Here is a 19,942-nt window from a genome sequence, read left to right on the forward strand (position 1 = left end):
GGTCCAGACCCGAAACATCAGCTTTCCTGCTCCTCTGATGCTGCTTGGCCTGCTGTGTTCATCCAGCTCTACACCTTGTTATCTCAGATTCTCCAGCATCGGCAGTTCCTACTACACCTTACTATTCTAATCCTATTTTCCAGCACTTGGCCCATCGCTTTGCATGCCTTGGCACTGCAACAGCACATCTAAATACTTCTTAAATGTTATGAGGGTTTTTGCCTCAATCAACCTTAATGGTTATAAATTCCGAACCCCATCACCCTCTGGGTAAAAATGTTTTTCCTCATATCTCCTCTGAACCTTCTGCCCCTTACGTTAAATCTATGTCCTCCAGTCATTGATCCCTCCACCAAGAGATAAAATCCTTCCTTCCTGTCTCCTCCGTTTCTGCCGTCAATTTTATACCTCTGTACAATGCCCTCTCAAACTCCTCTGCTCTAACAAAATCATCAATCTCTCTTCATAACAAACTCACCAGGCAACATCCTTGTAAATCTCCTCTGCAGCCTCTCCAGTGCTATCACATCCCTCCTGTAGTGTGGATTCCAGAACTGCACACCATACCCTAGCAGTGGCCTAAACATTTTGTATAGTTCCAGCAAAACCCACCTCCAATTAAACTCTAAACTCCAATTAATAAAGGCAAGCACACCATGTGCCTTCTTCACCACTTTATCCATCTGTCTTGATACCTTAAGGGACCAGTGTAGATGCATCCCAAAGTCCCTCTGATCCTTTGTGCTTCCCAGGATCCTACCATTCATCATGCAATGCCTTGCCTTTTTTGTACAACACAAGTGTATCACCTGACATTTAACTGGTCTGAATTCCATTTGCCACTGATCAGCCCATCTGACCAGTCTGTCTATATTCTCTTGTAGTCCAAGGCTATCATCCTTACTGTTTAATGCCCCTCCAATTTTTGTATCTCCTGCAAACTTACTGATCAACCCTCCTACCTTCAAGTCTAAATCAATTAAATAAACCACAAACAGCAAGGGCTCCAACACTAATCCCTCTGGGGCCCCACTGGACACAGGCTTCCAGTCAGAAAAACATCAACCATCACCCTCTGCTTCTTGCCACTCAGCTAATTGTGGATCCAATTTGCCAAATTTCCTTGGATCTCACAGGCTCTTAACTTCGGTATCAGTCTCCCTTGTGCGACCTAATCAAAAGCCCTGCTGAAGTCCAAGCTGACTACATCAAATACAATGCCCTCATCTACACACCTGGTCACTGCTTCAAAAAATTCATTCAAGTTGGTCAGACATAACCTTCCTTAACAAAACCATACTGATTATGCTTGATTAATCCCTGTCTCTGTAAATAAAGATTACTTCTGGCCCTCAGAATTGATACCAATGGTTTCCTCACCACTGAAGTTAGACTGACTGGCCTATAGTTTCATGGTTTATCCCTTCCTCCCTTTTTGAATAACAGTACCACATTGACTGTCCTCCAATTCTCCAACACCTTTCCTGCAGTCAGAGAGGAATTGAAAAATTTTTACAAGTGCCTCTGCTATTTCCTCCCTTGCTTTACTCAACAATCTAGGATACATTTCACCTGGCCCTGGAGAATTATCTACTTTTAAGCTACTAAACCACTCAATCTCCTTGTTTTCTAATAATTTCTCATTTTATCACAAACCTTCTTCCTGATTTCTATACCTATATCATCCCTCACATAACTGAACACTGACTGAAAGTATTCATTTAGAATCCTGCTTACATCCTCATGCTCCAATTGCTCCACAAATTGTAGTCCTAATGAGCCATACTCGTTTCTTTATTATCTTTTTACCTGCAATGTAATGAACCTGTAAAACAACTTCGGATATTTTTTCCATTTTGAAAAAAGGTCACTGGACCCGAAATATTAACTCTGCTTTCTCCTCTTCAAGCAATTCTCATTTTTGTTTCTGACATCCAACATCTGCAGTTTTTTGGTTTGTGTGTTTAGTATTTTCCTTTATTTTTCCTGCCATTATCCCATATTAGCTCTCCTACTTACCCTTTAAAGTTCCCTCTTGCACATTCTAAATTCCTCTCGTGCTCAGAATATAGAACAGTACAGCGCAGAAACAGGCCCCTTCAGCCCACCATGTCTGTACTGACCATGATGCTGTCCTAAACTAATCCTATCTGCCTGCACATGTCCCTCCATAATCTTCTATTCAATGCCTGGTTATGTCCATCTAAAAATTATCATATCTGCTTCTACCACCGCCCCTAGTAGCACATTCCAGGTACCCACCACCCTCTGTATAAAAAAACCTTGCCTCGCAATCTCCTTTAAACTTTCTTCCTCTCACCTTAAACCTATGCCCTCTAGTATTCAGAGGATCAGTGTGGACTCAATTGGCTAAATAGCCTGCTTTGACACTTTGGGATTCTATAAACAGGGTGGCGCAGAAGTCATTTGGCATGCTTGCCTCCATGAGTCAGAGCACTGAATACAGGAGTTGGGCATCATACTACAGCTGACCAAGACATTGGTAAGGCCATATTTGGAGTACTGCATACAATTCTGATCACTCTACTATAGGAAGGATGTTATTAAACTGGAAAGGGTGCAAAAAAGATTTACAGTTCAGTTTAGTAAACCTGGTAGGCATGGATGAATTGGATTGAAGGGTCTGTTTGCAAGCTGTATTATTCTATTTAAGGCGTTTGCAAAGATTTGTAGCATGGGTTGTGGGTGAGGTTGTTGACTTGCTCGTCGAGCTGGCTTGTTTTCATTCAGAAGTTTCGTCATCATGCTAGCTGACATCATCAATGAGGCCTCCAATGAAGCGATGTTGTTCTACTCTGCTTGGAATCTATACTGTCTGGTCTGTTATGGTGAGTTGAGTCATTTATGTGTTTGTTGATTGCATTATGGGTTGAGAACCACGCCTCTAAGAATTGTCTTGCGTGTCAATGTTTGGCTTGGGCTACTATGGTTTAACTGGGACAATGTAACAGACACGCACAAGAATTCCTACAGGTATGGTTATCAGCCAATAATGCAGTGCATTCCAGGCACCTTCTGTGTGAAAACCTTTCCTCGCACTTCTCCCTTAAATATTTCCCCCCTCACCTTGAACCTCTGCTCTCTTGTATTTGACCTTTTCACCCTGGAAATAAGCATCCAAGTATCCAGTCTAGCTATGCCTCATAATTTAGTAGATCTCTACCAGATCTGCACCCATCCCCCCTCAAAAAACTCAATCAAGTTGGTGAGAGCTGACTTCCCGCACAAACGCATGCTGCCTATCATTAACAAGTCCATTCACTCACAAATGTGAATGAATCCTGTTTCTCATTACCTTCTCCAACAGCTTCCCCACTGCTTACGTCAAGCTCATTGGCCTGTAAATACCTGGATTATTTGTCTCCCTTCTTGCAGAAAAGGAACAACATTGGCCATTCTCTAGTCCTCTGGAAACTAGTCTGATGCCAAAGAGGTTGCAAAGGTATCTGTTAAGGCCCCAGCTATTTCCTCACTTGCCTCCCATGGTATCCTGGGATGGATCCCATCTGGGGTCTTGTCTACTTTAATGCACTTCAAGACACCCAACACCACCTCCTCCATCATGTTGACCTGTCTGAGAATATTTACACAACTTTCCCTCACCTCAACATCATGTCCCTCTGTCTGGTGAATACCGATGTAAAGTAGTCATTAAGGATCTCACCCATTTCCTCTGGCTCCACACATAACATCCCTCCTTTATCCTTCAGTGGGCCTATGCTTTCTTTAGCTACCCTCTTGCTCCTAATATATGTATAAAATGCCTTGGAATTCTCCTTAATCCTGCTGGTCAAAGTCACTTCATGGGTCCTTTTAGTCCTCCTCACTCCCTGTTTGAGATCCTTCCTACTTTCTCCGCAGCACTGATCACTAAAGCTGCTACAAGGTAAATACTTCATTGTCTGCATGATGCATAAATTAGGTCAGAGGGCCAAGAACTGAGCCTGGGAACGAGCCAAAATCCCACAGCAAGAATCGAGTCCCAGTCAATAAAGTGTCAGCTTTTCATTCAGATCTAAAGTTCACTATAAAACTAAACAGATTGTCACACAGCATCTCACAGCAGCCTACTTACTGGACGCAATTACATAGAACTGTCCTATCAGTCTGGGTGCAGCAATTAACAGCAAGCCTCTGCCAACTTTTTACATGCCTAGTTGACTTAAGGGGGAGAAAATGCTTGGCCATTGCAGCAAAGTGCTCAGAGAGATGAGCAAACTCTCAGGCACAGTGTGGACTTATACAACAAGGAGGAAGAAAGCCTGCCTCCAGAAAGGTTGCTGATTTCTACACGGAAAACACAGTAACATATGGCTAACACCTGGGGACGGTGTAGACTTGTAGCCCCGACAGAGAAAGGAAAAAAGGGAGGGGAGTAAGTCATTTGGTTAGTTCATAGCTAATCTGTACCTTAATTCAATGTATCTGCTCTGGTATCGTAACACTAATAGCCTTACCAAACAAAAAATCAGACTTGAAATTTTCAATAGACGATAGACTAAATTTCCATAATCTGTTCCACTATCCAGTGAAGAAACACTTTTTGACAACATTCCTCAAAGGCCTGGCTTTAATTTCAGATTTTTGTTCCATGTTGGATCATTTTAGCTATGAGAGACAATATAAAGTCTCAGGTTGTTTCAGAGTCACAGAGTCATACACGTATACAGCACAGAAACAGACCCTTTGGTTCAACTATTCCATGCCATCCAGATATCCTATATAAATCTAGTTCCATCTGCCAGCATTTGGCCCATATCCCTCCAAGCCTTTCCTATTCATATATCAATCCAGATGCATTTTAAATGTTGTAATCGTGTCAGCCTCCACCACTTCCTCTGGCAACTCATCCCATATACGCACCACCTCCGTGTGAAAAAGTTGCCCCTTAGGTCCCTTTTATATCTTTCCCCTCTCACCTCAAACCTATGCCCTCTAGTTTTGGACTCCCCCACCCCAGGGAAAAGACCTTGCCTATTTATCCTATCTATGACCCTCAAGATTTTGTAAACCTCTATAAGGTCACCCCTCAGCCTCTGACACTCTAGGGAAAATAGCCCCAGCCTATTCAGCCTCTCCCTGTTGCTCAAACCCTCCAACCCTGGCAACATCCTCAAATCTTTTCTGAACCCTTTCAAATTTCACAACATCCTTCCTATAGCAGGGAGACCAGAATTGCACTCAATACTCCAAAGGTGGCCTAACCATTGCCCTGTATAGCCACAACATGACCTCCCAACTCCGATAATCAATGCTCTGACCAATAAAGGCAAGTATACCCAACGCGTTCTTCACTAAGCTATCTACCTGCGATTCCACTTTCAAGGAACTATGAACCTGCACTCTGAGGTCTCTTTGTTCAGCAACACTCCCCAGGACCTTACCATTAAGTGTATAAGTCCTGCCCTGATTTGCCTTTCCAAAATGCAACACCTCATATTGATCTAAATTAAACTCCATCTGCCACTCCTCGGCCCATTGGCCCATCACATCAAAATCCCGTTGTACTCTGTGGTAACCTTCTTTGTTGTCCACTACACCTCCAATTTTGGTGTCATCTGCAAACATACTGTAACTAAAGCTCCCATGTTCACATCCAAATCAAAATGACGAAAAGCAGTGGACCCAGCAATGATCTTTGTGGCACACCACTGGTCGCAAGCCTCCAGTCTGAAAAGCAACCTTCCACCACCACCCTCTGTCCTCTACTTTGCTAACCAGTCTACCATGAGGAACCTTGTTGAATGCCTTACTAAAGTCATATAGGTCACATCCACCGCTCTGCCCTCATCAATACTCTGCTTTTTCTTCAAAAAATTCAATCCAGTTAGTGAGACACGATTTCTCACACACAAAGCCACGTTGACTATCCCTAATCAATCCGTGCCTTTCCAAATACATGTAAATCCTGTACCTCAGGGTTCCCTCAACAACTTCAGGGGAGGCAATGGTCTAGTGGTATTACCATTAGACTGTTAATCTGGAGACCCAGGTAATGTTCTGGGGACCTGGGTTTGAAACACCCCACCATGGAATTAAGATGCTAATGATGGCCATGAATCCATTGCCAATTGTCGGAAAAACCCATCTGGTTCACTAATGTCCTTTAGGGAAGGACACTGCCATTCTTACCTGGTCCAGCCTACATGCGACTCCAGACCTACAGAAATGTGGTTGACTCTTAACTACCCTCCAGGCAATTAGGGATGGGCAATAAATGGCCTAGCCAGTGACGCCCTCATCCTGTGAATGAACATGTTAAAAGTTTGCACACCACCCATGTCAGGCTTACTGGTGTACAGTTCCCTGGCTTTTCCTTACCACCTTCCTTAAATAGTGGCACGACGCTGGCCAACCTCCAGTCATCTGGCACCTCACCTGTGGCTATCAATGATATAAATATCTCAGCAAGGGGCCCAGGAATCACTTCCCTGGCTTCCCACAGAGTTCTAGGGTACACCTGATCAGGTCCCAGGCATTTATCCACTTTATGCATTTTAAGACATTCAGCACCACCTCCTCTGTAATATGGACATTTTTCTAAATGTCACTATTTATTTCCCCATGTTCTCTATCATCCATGTCCTTTTCCACAGTAAACACTGATGCAAAATACTCGTATAGTATCTTCCCCCACCTCCTGCGGTTCCACACATAGGTGTCCTTGCTGATCTTTAAGGGGCCCTATTCTCTCCCTAGTTACCCTTTTAACCTTAATATATCTGTAGAATCCCTTTGGATTCTCCTTAACCCTGTTTGCCAAAACTATTTCATGTCCCCTTTTTGCCCTCCTGATTTCCCTCTTAAGTTTACTCCTACTGTATTTATACTCTTCTAGGAATTCACTCGATCTCTGCTGTCTATACCTGACCTATGCTTCCTTCTTTTTCTTGACCAAAACCTCAATTTCTCCACTCATCCAGCATTCCCTACACCTACCAGCCTTGCCCTTCAACCTAACAGGAACATACTGTCTCTAGACTCTCGTTATCTCATTTTTGAAGGCTTCCCATTTTCCAGCCGTCCATTTAGCTGCAAATGTCCGCCCCCAATCAACTTTTGAAAGTTCTTACCTGACATCATTAAAATTGGCCTTCCTCCACTTTGGAACTTTAACTTTAAGATGTGGTCCATCCTTTTCCATCACTATTTTAAAACTAATAGAATTATGGTCACTGGCCTCAAAGTGTTTCCCCACTGACACCTCAGTCACCTGTCCTGCCGTATTTCGTAAGCGTAGGTCAAGTTTTGCAGCTTCTCTAGCAGGCACATCAACATATTGAATCAGAAAACTTTCTTGTGCACACTTAAATTCCTCTCTATCCAAGCGTTTAACACTTATGGCTGTCCCAGTCTATGTTTGAAAAATTAAAATCCTCTACCATAACCACTCTAGTATTCTCACAATAACTGAGGCCACCTTATAAATTGGTTTCTCAATTTCCTGCTGATTATTGGGGGTCTACAGCACAATCCCAAGAAGGTGATCATCTTCTTCTTATTTCTCAGGCCCACGCAAATAACTTCGCTGGACATATTCCAGGAATATCCTCCGTAAGTACAGCAGTAATGAAATCCTTAAAAACTCCATTCCCCCTCCTCTCTTGCTTCCTTTTCCATCCTTCCTGTAGCATCTACACCCTGGAACATTAAGCTGTCAGTCCTGTCCATCCCTGAGCGACATCTCTATAATTGCTATGATATCCCAGTCCCATGTTCCCAAACATGCCGTGAGTTCACGTGCCTTACCTGTCCGGCCTCTTGCATTGAAATAATTGCAGCTTAATTTATCAGCCCTACCTCATTCTCTACTTTGTTCCTGCTGCCCTGACTGTTTGACTTGCTCCTTTTCCCAACTGTATCAGTCTCAGACCAATCTCTTTCCTCACTATCTCCTTCCTGCATGGACACAAACACAAACACGGACACAAACACAGTTCGAGCAAATCTCCCCACCAGCATATTGGTCCCCTTCCAATTCAGGTGCAATCCATCCTTTTTATACAGGTCACTCCTACCCCAGAAGAAATTCCAGCATTCCAAAAAAATGTGAATCCTTCTGCCCTGCACTAAATCCTCAGCCATGTATTCATCTGCTCTATCCTCCTGTTCCTACAGTCACTAGTTTGTGGCACCAGGAGTAATCCAGATATTACCACCCTCGAGGACCTCTTTTTTAAATTCCTGCCTAACTTCCTATATTCTCTCCTCAGAATCTTGTCTTTACACCTTCCTGTCATTCTTGCCTTTGAGGACATTCTGCACCCTTTCCAAGATATCTTTGATCCTGGATCCAGGGAGGCAACACACCATTCTGATGTCTCGCTGTCAGCTGCAGAAATACTTGTCTGTGCCTCTGACTAGAGAGTCCCTTCTCACTATCAACTGCTTGGAACCTGATGTACCCCTCATTACATCAGAGCCAGTCTCAGCACCAGAAACGTGGCTGTCAGCGCTACATTCCCTTGAGAGTCCATCACCCCCTACATTTTCAAAAACAATACACTTGTTTGAGATGGTAATAGCCACAGGAGGTTCCTACACTACTTGCCTCCTTCTCCTACCTTTCCTGGAGGTCACCCATTCACCTGACTGTATCTTCAGTTTATCTCCCTACCTGCAACTGCCATCCATCACACCCCTAGTTCCTGTAAATTCCTCATTGCCTACAACTGCCACTCCAACTGATCCATGCAATCCGATAGGATTCACAACCAAGCATACTTGGTGCAGACATAATCATCATCAACATGGAAACTCTCCCTAATCACCCACATCCGACAGGAAGAGCACATTACTTTGTTAAAGGCCATCCTTGCACCTTAAGAATCTACAGACCCAGAAAACAGCAGTCTTACTGCTCTAAAAACACTGCTCAAGGCTAACTTAGCACTTATGTTTTATATTTTTAAAGTTTAATGAAGAGACAGATCTCAATAAAAACATAATCAAAAAGAACCCACTCTAAGCACTATTCTAGATTTATCAAAAAAAACTAGCCACTTAGCTGCTCCCTTGCTGTGATCTCCCCACACAGGTTTCTCCAAGGTCAGCTGTGAATATCACTGTCTGTTTATTTTTCTTAGAGGACCTTTGATGTCCAGAGGTACTTTAAATCAAAGAGCAGGGGCAGTAGTTGTGGAGGTTTCTTTCTCTGTTGATTCATTTCTCACCATGTGGTCACCGCCTTTGTCTCCCTTCCTCCTTTTTAAAAGTGCCATTGTTTTGACTTTTTCCCCCAAAGTTCCAAAAAAAATGCAACAGCTTATAAAACAGTAATTACTGCTCCTAGAATTCAAAGAAATCAGCTCCAATATTGAAAATACCTCAAAAAAGGAGCAGCTGTTGCAGCCACAAATTTTTCCCATCCTCCATCTTGAATCACCCAGAATCCTTTCTTTAGAACAGAGAAGGCTGAGGTGGTACCAGAGTGAGGTGTGTAAGATAATGAGGGGCACGGATAGGGTAAATAGAAAGCAGCTGTTCCTCTTAGTTGAAGGATCAATAATGAGAAGGCATAATTTTAAACTCAAGGCTAGGAGGGCAAAATGAAATTTTGCGAACAAATATTTTTGTCTAGAGGGTGATGGAAATCTTGAATGCACTATCTAGGAGGATAGCAGGAACAGGAAACCTCTCAAACTTTAAAAAGTATGTGGACAAGCATTTGAAACGTCATAACATTCAAAACTGTAGGTTAAGTGCTGGAAAATGGGACCAATGTAGATAGGTCTGTTCAAACTTGATGGGACTACGAGACTATGACTCTAATTGTTCTGAACTCTCCCACCAGAGGGGGGAGTTCCTATATATTCAGATTACCAGCGAGCAAAATCTCAACGTAAGGGTCATAGGTTTAAGACAGAAATGAGGAGGAATTTTCTCTTAGAGGGTACTGAATCGGTGGAATTCTTTACTGTGGAAGGCTGTCAAGGCTGGGTTGAAAAGTAGATTCAGCGCTGAGATATTCCCTTTATCACTCCGCAAACCCCCTCCAAAAAGAAATCATCAGTATATATGCCTTTTTTCCCTAGCTACAATCAATTCTGTAGAAGGGTCACTGGAGCCAAAATGTTAACTTTGCTTTCTCTCCACAGATGTTGCCACACATGCTAGGTTTCTCTACCTGCTCTTGTTTTAGATTTCCAGTTTTTTTTTTTTGTTCAGTGCTGACTTAGCTCTGCTTTCTTTAACAACTTGTATTGTTGTCTTGTTTTCATCACTTTCAATCCTAGACATGACATACCAGGAGTTTCCCATCTATTTGTGTCCTTCCAAAAAAACCAACAATTTTATTGGGATGGATGCAATTAAATCCACCCAGTCAAAACATACAAAAGAACACTGATGAGGATACATAATGTTTGATTTTTGACTTCAGTCTCTACCTAAACAATGCACACTGACACCCAAATGATGCAAAATAGGCGACAATAACATTCTTTAAAGTGTTTAAATTTCATTATAACCTGTGAAAAACATAAATATATTATTCAAAAACCATCAACTGTGGCAGTATTCCAAATCAGAGGAAGCATTACATTTTTCATTAAGCGGAAAAGAACAAAGGAACCACATTGAAGAGGAGAAGGCAGCAAAATGGGGTTGAGAAACATATCAGTGATAATCAAATGGAGGAGCAGACTTGATAGACTAAATGACCCAATTCTGCTCCTATATCTTATAGTTGAGAAGGTGGTCGATGAGATGCTGAGCTACAGTCTGACTAGCGCAGTGAAAAGGTCAGTGAGATATTGGCTGATACACAATTTATTATTCAAAACAGAAGCCAGCCAGGCGTGCCCGAACTGTGTCAACAGCGACAAATGCATTCTTACTTTTTAACATGTTTGACTTTCATGCTGGCAGTGCTTCCACACGGGCGGAGAGGGAGTTCTCCAGGGAGATCAGGAAGGTCAGCGCTCCTCGCCTACAACCAGAATAAGAAACTGATCAGTGTTCAGAGCATTCACACAAGGTTCATATTTTTTTTAAACAGAGGTTTACTGAAAAATAAGCAAACCATTCAGTCCAACTGATTCGAGCTGGTATTCACCCTCATAAGTCCACTCTTACCTTAATTCTTTGAAATCAATTACAGAATCATTACACTGCAAAACAAGACTATTCAGCCCATCTCTCTGAGCATTTTGATTTGTTGGCCATCTCCTGCCTTTGCCCAATTGCCTGCATATTTCTGTTTAAATAACATCTAATGCTTCTTGAATGTGTCAATCAAACCTGCTTCTATCACATGTCCAGGCAGTGCATTTCATGACTTAATTACTTGCTTGTGAAAATGATTTCTCTCACCTTGCATTTGCTTCTTATGCAAACCACTTGCCTCGTTCTTTATCTTTTCATAAGCAGGAACAGTTTCTACCCATTTACTCTGTCCAAGTCAACCATGATTTTGAAAACTTGTATCAAATCTCCTCTTAGTCTTCTCTCCAAGGAAACTTCTTTAATGTATCCTCAATTGGTAGAAACAATTATCTGGGATTGAATTAACAGTCCCATGGAAAATTTGGCACAGCAAGGAAGGATTTGTTAAGGGAAACTCACGTTTAACTAACTTAGAGTCATGCAGCATCCAACCAGGTATATGTTGACCAACAATCACCCAACTATACTAATCTCACTTACCTGTACTTGGTCCATAGCCTATGTCCTGGCATTTTAAGTTCTCATCCAGATGCTCGTTCAATGTTGTGGGAGTACCTACCTCCACCACCTTCTCAGGCAGCACGTTCCATATCTGTCACCCTCTCCAATATCCAGAATAGAAAACTGATTGTTGAGTAGGAACTCTTAAGTACACCTACGTTATCTGCCTATTCCTGTTTAACTGTCTGGTAGTCACCCATTCCCAACTTGCCTGTTTGCTTCTACCTTGCAGCGTGACACACCTCTCCAAATATCTATTCCACATCGTTCTCAAAATTACAGATGGACCACTGTGACTCCAAGGGCCATGCAAGATCCAAAACCCAGATCTCAAAGTGGTGACACTTTTTGCACATTGGTTCATCCAAAACTTGTCAGAGTCCATAACTCTCCACAAGGCCAACTCCACTGTCCTTTGCCCATAGTCAAAACCGTTCCTTAAAAAGTTAAATACCAAATCTATTTTGAGAATATCTGCTGCATCTGCACCCAGCTGCTGCTCAGTCTGTTCAAGATCCTCAGAACTTGCTGAGTAAAATAATCTTCACATTTTTCACCCAGCATAGGAGAGTGAGCACGGGCGAGCCAAGTCCCAGAGCATCGGCAGGACGACCACAGGCTGAATCCCAGAGCAACGGCAGCAGAGCGAGTCCAGATGGAGGTCAGCCCATGGAGTGACTAGGTACAGTGCGACTTAGCTTGGTGCTGCTGAGTGCCTGTGAGAAGCAGACTGGTGGGTGGAGTGATGCAGGACAGTTGCTGGACTTAGGACTGGCACCAGGTGCTGAGCTGCCACTGTTTGGAATTCTTTACCAGACTGTAATGTAAATCCTTTCCACAGTGTTATAATTACCTCATTTCTAACTCATTCTCAGACACTAAGTAATACTATTGCTTTAGTTTTAATCCTCATTTGTATAACACTATATTTCTTTTACTCTGTAAGATTGTACCTGAGTACTTGTACCCAAGATAGCGCCATTAAAAGGCAGCCATTGGAAAAACTTTTCACTGTATGGAGTACAAGTGCCAATAAAGGATATTCAATATTCAATTCAATTTGACCATAGGATACAGGAACAGAATTGGGCCATTCAGCCCATTGATTCTGCTCCACGGTGGCTGATGTGTTTCTCAACCCATTCTCCTGCCTTCTTCCAGTAACCTTTGATGCCATTTCTAAGCAGAACCTGCGTCTCAATGTCTTGGCCTTGACAGCCTTCTGTGGTAATGAGTTCCACAGATTCATCATCCTCTGGCTTAAGAAATTCCTCCTCATCTCATTTCGAAAGGGTCATCCCTTCACTTTCAGGCTGTTCCCTCAGGTCCTAGTTCCACATGGGAGGCAGGTCCAAAAGTTAGGAGCCTATAGGATCCAAGGTAAGTTGGCAAACTGGTTCCAAAATTAGCTTGCAAATATGAGGCTAATTGTGATAGTGAAAGGTTGTTTTTGGGTGTGATTGGAAGTCTGTGACCAGCAGTGTTACACAAGGACTGCTGATGGGACCCTTACTGTTAAAATACATTAATGATTTGGATATGAGCGTAGAAGGTATAATGAATAAATTCACAGATTATGCAAAAGTTGGTGGTGTTGTTGATAGCAAGGAGAAAGGTCTCAGGCTACAGTCTGTTATTATCAGCTGGTAAATTGGGCACAGCAATGGCAGATGGAATTTAATCCTGATAAGCGTGAGATAGAGGTCTAATAAGGACAGAAATAATGAATGGTAGATCCCTAGGGAATACTGAGGAACAAAGGGACTTTGGTATACGTCATAGAATCCTGAAGGTGGCAGTGCAGACAGACAGGATGGTGAAGAAATCTTAGGGGATGCTTGCCTTCATTAGCTGGGGCATAGGATATAGGAGCAAGGAAATCTTGTTACAACTTTATACAGCATTGGCTAGGCCACAGATGCAATACTGTGTGCAATTCTGGTTGCACACTATTGAAAAGACATAATAAAACCTGAAAGATGTGCAGATGCTGTAAGTCAGAAACAAAAACAAAAATTGCTGGAAAAGCTCAGCAGGTCTGGCAGCATCTGTGAAGAGAAATCGGAGTTAATATTTCGGGTCCAGTGACCCTTCCTCAGAACTGATGGTAGCTAGGAAATATCGGTTTTTATGCCTAAGATAGGGTGGAGGCAGTGGGCAAGGAGTAAACGATAAGGTGGGGATAGAGCCCCATGAGAGAGAAGAACAGTTGGATAGACAAAAAAGTGTATAACGATCTGGCTAGGACAGTGAATAGCTGTTAATGGAGACTGTTAGTGGCTAACAATAGGTTGTGTATAATAGCATACTATGTGATAACAAGGCCTGGTGTGTGGGTTTGGGGGCTAGGACATGGGAGAGTTCAAGCCTTAAAGTTATTGAACCCGATATTGAGTCCAGAAAGCTGCAGGCTGCCCAAGTGGAAAATGAGATGTTGTTCATCCAGCTTGCATTGAGCTTCACTGGAGCACTGCAACAAGCCTAAGACAGAGATGTTGGCCAGGGAACAGGGTGGTGTGTTGAACTGGCAAGCAACTGAAAGCTCAGGGCTGCCTCACCTGGAAGGTATGTTTGGGCCCTTGGATACCAAGGAGGGAGGGGGCAAACCCCACGTCCTGTCGCATATTCACCATTCCTCCTCAGCTTCCGCTCTCCAATGCTGAACTTTCTGTACCTAACAAAGGTCTCAGCTTTATCCCTCTGCATCCACACCTCAACAAATTTCAGGCCCGACATGAGGTCAAACTCATCTTCCGTCATCTTCGCCTCCGTGCCCATTTCATTGGGCAAGAGTCCTCTCCCCATCCCACATACCAATTAGCTGACCTCAAACACTCTCCCTCCACCTGGACCCCTCCCTCTGGCCTTTGACCTGCATTCGACCTGTTCATTGACAGCTATCAATGTAACATTTGTCATCCCAATTTCTCTGCCCCATCCCACACCCATTCCAACCAATCTACCCCACAACTGACAGCACTCCATGCGCTCAGATTCAACCCTGCCTTTGTTATTAAGCCTGCCAATAACTGTGGCGCTGTTGGCAGTCTAGCGTATTGATCTCAGCATTACAGAGGCTCTGTGCCAGCTCTCAGATACCTCCTCATTTCTCCCTGGGATCATGACCCCACCCAGGAACATCAGGCCATTGTATCAACTACGGTCACTGACCTCATTTCATCTGGTGATTTCTCCCCCACTGCCTCCAAGCTGATGGTATCCTAACACCCCAATAGCTCGCTTCTACCTCCTTCCGAAAATCCACACACAGGACTGCCTGGCCAGACCCATTGTTTCTACCTGCCCCTGCCCTTCAGAACTCACCTCTTCCTACCGTGACTCAGTCTTTTCTCTCCTGGTCCAATCCCTGCCCACTTACATCCACAATTCCTGACGCTTTACGCCAGTTTCAGAATTTCCAACTTGCAGGCTCTAGCCGTCACCTTGGATGTGCAATCCCTTTACACGTCCATTCCCTACCACAATGGTGTCAGCGATCTCTGTTTCTTCGTGGAACAAAGGCCTGAACCATCCCTACCCACCACCACCCTCCTCCACTTGGCCGAGCTCAACGTCACCCTGAACAACTTCTCTTTTAATTCCTCTAATTTTCTTCAGTTCAGAGGGGTGGCCACGGATACCTGCATGGGCTCCAGTTACGCCTGTCTCTTTGTGGGCTATGTGGATCATTCCTTGTTCCAGTCCTATTCTGGCCCTACCCACAACTCTTTCTCCAATATATCGACGATATCATCGGTGCTACTTCCCTCTCATTCAGAATTGGAAAGGCTTTATTGATTTTGCTTCCAATTTCCACCCCGCCCTCACTTTCACCTGGTCCATCTCTGACACCTACCTTCCTTTCGTCGACATCTATTTCTGTTTCTGGGGGTAGTCTATAATATCCATTATAATCCTAACAATTCCCAGTTACCTGGACTATATATCATCGCACCCTGTTTCCTGTAAAGACTACATTCCATCCTCCCAGTTCCTCCACCTCCATCACACATGTTCCGATGATGCCTCCAAAATGTCCAACTTCTTCCTAAACCGAGGATTCCGCAGCACCGTTGTCAAAAGGGCTGTCAACCAGGTCCAACCCATCTTCCACACTTCGGCTCTCACTGCCTCTCTTCCCTCCCGCAACAGTGATAAGGTTCCCCTTGTCCTTGCCTAACATCCTACCAGCATCCACGTTCAGAAGATCATTAGCCACCATTTCCGCCATCTCCAGACACATAGTCCCCTCCTCTCCCTTGTCCGCCTTCCGCAGAGACCATTCCCTCCAGGACAGCCTGGTCCACTCTTCTTTCACTCCCAATACACCTCCACACAGCTCAACGGCACCTTCCCCTGCAATTGCTGAAGGTGTAACACCTGCCCATTTACCTCCTCCCTCCCCACTGTCCAAGGGCCCAAACACACCTTCCAGGTGAAGCAACACTTTACCTACACTTCCCAGAATCTAGCCTACTGCATTTGCTGCTCACAATGTGGTCTCCTCTACATTGGGGAAACGAAGTGTAGACTGAGTGACCGTTTCACAGAACACCTACGTTCTGCAAAAATGACCCTGAGCTTCCAGTTGCCTGCCACTTCAACACTGCACCTGCTGTCTGGCCAATATCTGTCTCACATTTGCTGCACCGCTCCAGTGAAGCTCAGACATCATCAGTCACACAGAGAAACTGGAGGCTGAATTTATTGTGGGTGATGGAGGTTTCACCTGCCGTGCTGCATGTACATGCCCACTTTGTGATTTATGAAAGGTCCCTTTGGAAATCAACACTTTCCAATCTCTCATCATTTAAGGATACAACATTCAATTTGGTCTTCCTGCTATAGGAATGTTGTTGTTAAATTTGAAATGATTCCGGAAAGATTTACAAGGATGTTGCCAGGGTTGGAGGATTTGAGTTATAGTGAGAGGCTGAATAGGCTGGGGCTATTTTCCCTGGACAGCTGGAGGATGAGGGGTGACCTTATAGAGGCTCGTAAAATCATAAGGGGTGTGGATAGGGTGGATAGCCAAGGTCTTTTTCCCGGGGTAGGGGAGTCCAAAACTAGGTTTAAGATAAGAGGAGAAAGATTTAAAAAGGACCTGAGCAGCAACTTTTTCACACAGCGGGCGTTGCGTGTATGGAAGGAGCTACCACAGGAAGTGGTGACAGTTGGTACAACTATGACATTTAAAAGTAACCTGGATGGGTACGTGAACAGGAAGGATTTAGCGGGATATAAGCTAAATACTGTTAAATGAGACTAGATTAGTTTAGGATATCTGTTCAGCATGGATGAGTTGGACCAAAGGCTGTTTCCATGCTGTACAGCTCTTTGACTCTAAATATTCATTCCTCCTACCAAAATAGATAACCTAACACTTTTCCACATTGTATTACATTTGCCATATTCTTGCACACACAGCCTGTCTAAACTCATTCAAAGGCTCTTTGGACATTCCCCACAATGCCACCAAGTTTTGTGTCATCTTTGTACAGGATCTTGCAAAATATTATTTTTCCAACATCCAAAGTAGTACACACTCAAGAGATAGCAATAACAGCAGATGCTGCAGTGCCACAGTCAATACAGTGTGGAATGGGTGGAGTATGCAGGTCAGGCGGCATCACAGCAGGGAAGTCGACGTTTCGGGTCGGGACCCTTCATCAAGAAAGGTCAACTTTACTGCTCCTCTGATGCTGCCTGACCTGCTGTGTTCCTCCAGCTCCATACTGTATTGACGGAGTACACACTCAAAACTGCTTCCAGTCAACCAGTATGCACACAAAACCGATTAAAGTCAGTATATACTCTAAACAATGAATCAGCATGGATCTGTTTTTGCTTAAATAGCAAAGATCATTTCACCTGAACAGGAAATAACTCATGAGGAATCACTTGCCATTCCTCTAGTCAAAAAAAGAATATCCAGAAGGGGGCAGTTGGTGACTATTAAACCAACAGAAATTGTATCTCTTATTTGTGAGCTATTGCTTCAAAATCTCAAACAGAGCTGAACATGTCAACCAAATAAACTGCCGAAAAAGATCTGAATAACTGACACAGGCTCAAAAGACAGCAAGTGAAAAGCCGATCCAATTATAGAGTTGAGACTTGTGGAAAAAATATCAAAAACGTTTCCGGACCAGTGTCTAGTTCTCATTTCTGCCAAAAAAATTACTAACAGGCTGAAAGCTGCTGCCTCCTTGCTGTGAGCCACTGAACCACAGTAGGGATGGCCATCGCAGTAGGGTATGGAATTTCCTTAAACATTTTTGAAGGTAAATGTTCAATTCAATTACCTTGTTCATACAGATTTATAACTCCCTCGTATTAGAATATTATATCATGGGAAAAGTTGCGATACAGTCAAAGTGGAATTGAATCTCCGTCTCTTGCTTTCATTGCCAAAAGTAGGAGTCACAGAGTCAGTTGCAGTGCGCAGGAACTGAGTCACAGTGACTTATAGCCCAGCATAGAAACAGTAAATTAATACAAGGTGGTTCTGCTGATAAGCATGGACACTGATTCTGAAAAATCGACTGTTCGTATAGACAATTGGCAGCTAAGAAAACTGTCCAAAGAATTAAGGTTAGATGAATGTGACTTTGCTCAACCAGCCAACACATTTTATTTGCCACCCAGCATTCTCACTACCTGTCTCCCAAATCCACAGTGTACAGTGTTGTTGGGCTATTATAAAAAACACTACTTTCACCAATAATTAAACCTCCACTCAGTTTTCAAACAATAGCATCTCTGGGTGGAGGCATTTACTAATGTACAGTTCTGTTCTGCTTTCAAAGAATTCTGCTAATGAAGCCTACAACAGGTTGAATACACTTCCATTCCAAATATATTGTGACCATACACACTTTCAAGACTGCAGACACACATACAAGATATCTAACCTTTTAGTGAACATAATGGACACTGTATTTACATTAAATTTACAGAGGACCCCTTATTTTCCCCAAATTCAATAGTATGAAGTATTTTTCTCAGTTCAAAACTCCTCTGTCAGTCCCCATAACAAACCTTATAGCGAATAGCCAAAAGTTGTGGGTGTTTGGTGTTTAACTCAAATTTCAGCAAGAAGAGAGTGCGCACAATGTCCATTAGCTCATAAATCACTGCAATATGTGATTTTAAAACAATTTCTTCATTAGCACAAGTCAGAGCTCCCGATCTAAATTAATTCACTCCAATCAGCTGTTCACTGGAGTGTTGCTCAATGTTAGTCACTCGTCACATTTGGCAAATTGGGAATCTAGATGTGAACTGCATATCTGATTAGTAAATGAAAGAGGAGTAGTTGAAATGTAGCTGGTCACACAATCTCAATCTTGTTAGTTGACAGTATATATGTGAACTTTACCCTTCTTGTTTGTTGATAAAATGGGAAGTTGAAATGCAGGTATGTAAATGCTTTTAATGATCATTGTTTCTTTGGTCACTGCTTATTCATTTTCCCTCTTTTTGTTCAGTTACACGATGTGGGCCGGCAAGGCCAAGACTTATTGCTCATTACTAATTGATATTGACAAGGTGTTGTTAAGCTGTTTTCTAAAGTCACCATACTTCCAGAGGACCATAAGGCTGCTCCTTCATTAGAGAGACAACTGGTTGGGAGTTTAGCCTGAGGGTCACCGCACCTCAAGAAAAGGGCAAGGTGGAGAAAATAGGACCTTCACGGAGACCTGCCTTCTTGAATAAATCTGACTGACTGGCTTGCTGGGCCATTTTACAGAGCAGTTAAGAGTCAAACACCTGACTGATGTCACAGATACGTCGCAGTTGGTAAAGGTGCCACAGTTCCTTCCCTAAAGATTTTGAGCATACCCAATGTGTTTTTGTGACAAACAATAGTTTCATGGTTACCAATACTGATACCAGGTTTTACTTTAGACATATCTGATTGATTCAATTTAAATTCACCAGATGCTGCAGTGGGTTTTGACATCGTACAAATATAAACATACAAATCAAGAATTAAATCTAGAATCCCTACAGTGCGGAGAGAGAGAGACCATTCGGCCTATTGAGTCCACATCGACCCCTCTGAAGAGCACCACACCCAAACCCAGGTCTCCCAACCTACCCCAGTAACCCTGCATTGACCGTGACTAATCCACCTAGTCCGCATATCCCTGGACACCATGGGCAATTTAACATGGACAATCCACCTAATGTGCAGAGATAGTAGGAACTGCCGATGCTGGAGTCTGAGATAACAAGGTGTGGAGCTGGA

At 43.3% G+C, this 19,942-nt stretch overlaps 1 protein-coding gene across 5 annotated transcripts in view; it reads right to left on the reverse strand.

The window, feature by feature from the left end:
• LOC109917665 (rho GTPase-activating protein 32-like) overlaps positions 1-19,942 on the reverse strand; it is a 488,544-nt gene that overhangs the window by 225,695 nt on the left and 242,907 nt on the right. For all 5 annotated transcript variants that reach the window (XM_048615489.1, XM_048615490.1, XM_048615491.1 and 2 more), the window contains one exon: positions 10,860-10,951. In XM_048615489.1, coding sequence (XP_048471446.1) covers positions 10,860-10,951 — 92 coding nt within the window. The remainder of the gene's footprint in view (positions 1-10,859; positions 10,952-19,942) is intronic.

The sequence above is a fragment of the Rhincodon typus genome, chromosome 32, assembly GCF_021869965.1.
Source record: "Rhincodon typus isolate 14 chromosome 32, sRhiTyp1.1, whole genome shotgun sequence".
In the NCBI taxonomy this organism is placed as follows: domain Eukaryota; kingdom Metazoa; phylum Chordata; class Chondrichthyes; order Orectolobiformes; family Rhincodontidae; genus Rhincodon; species Rhincodon typus.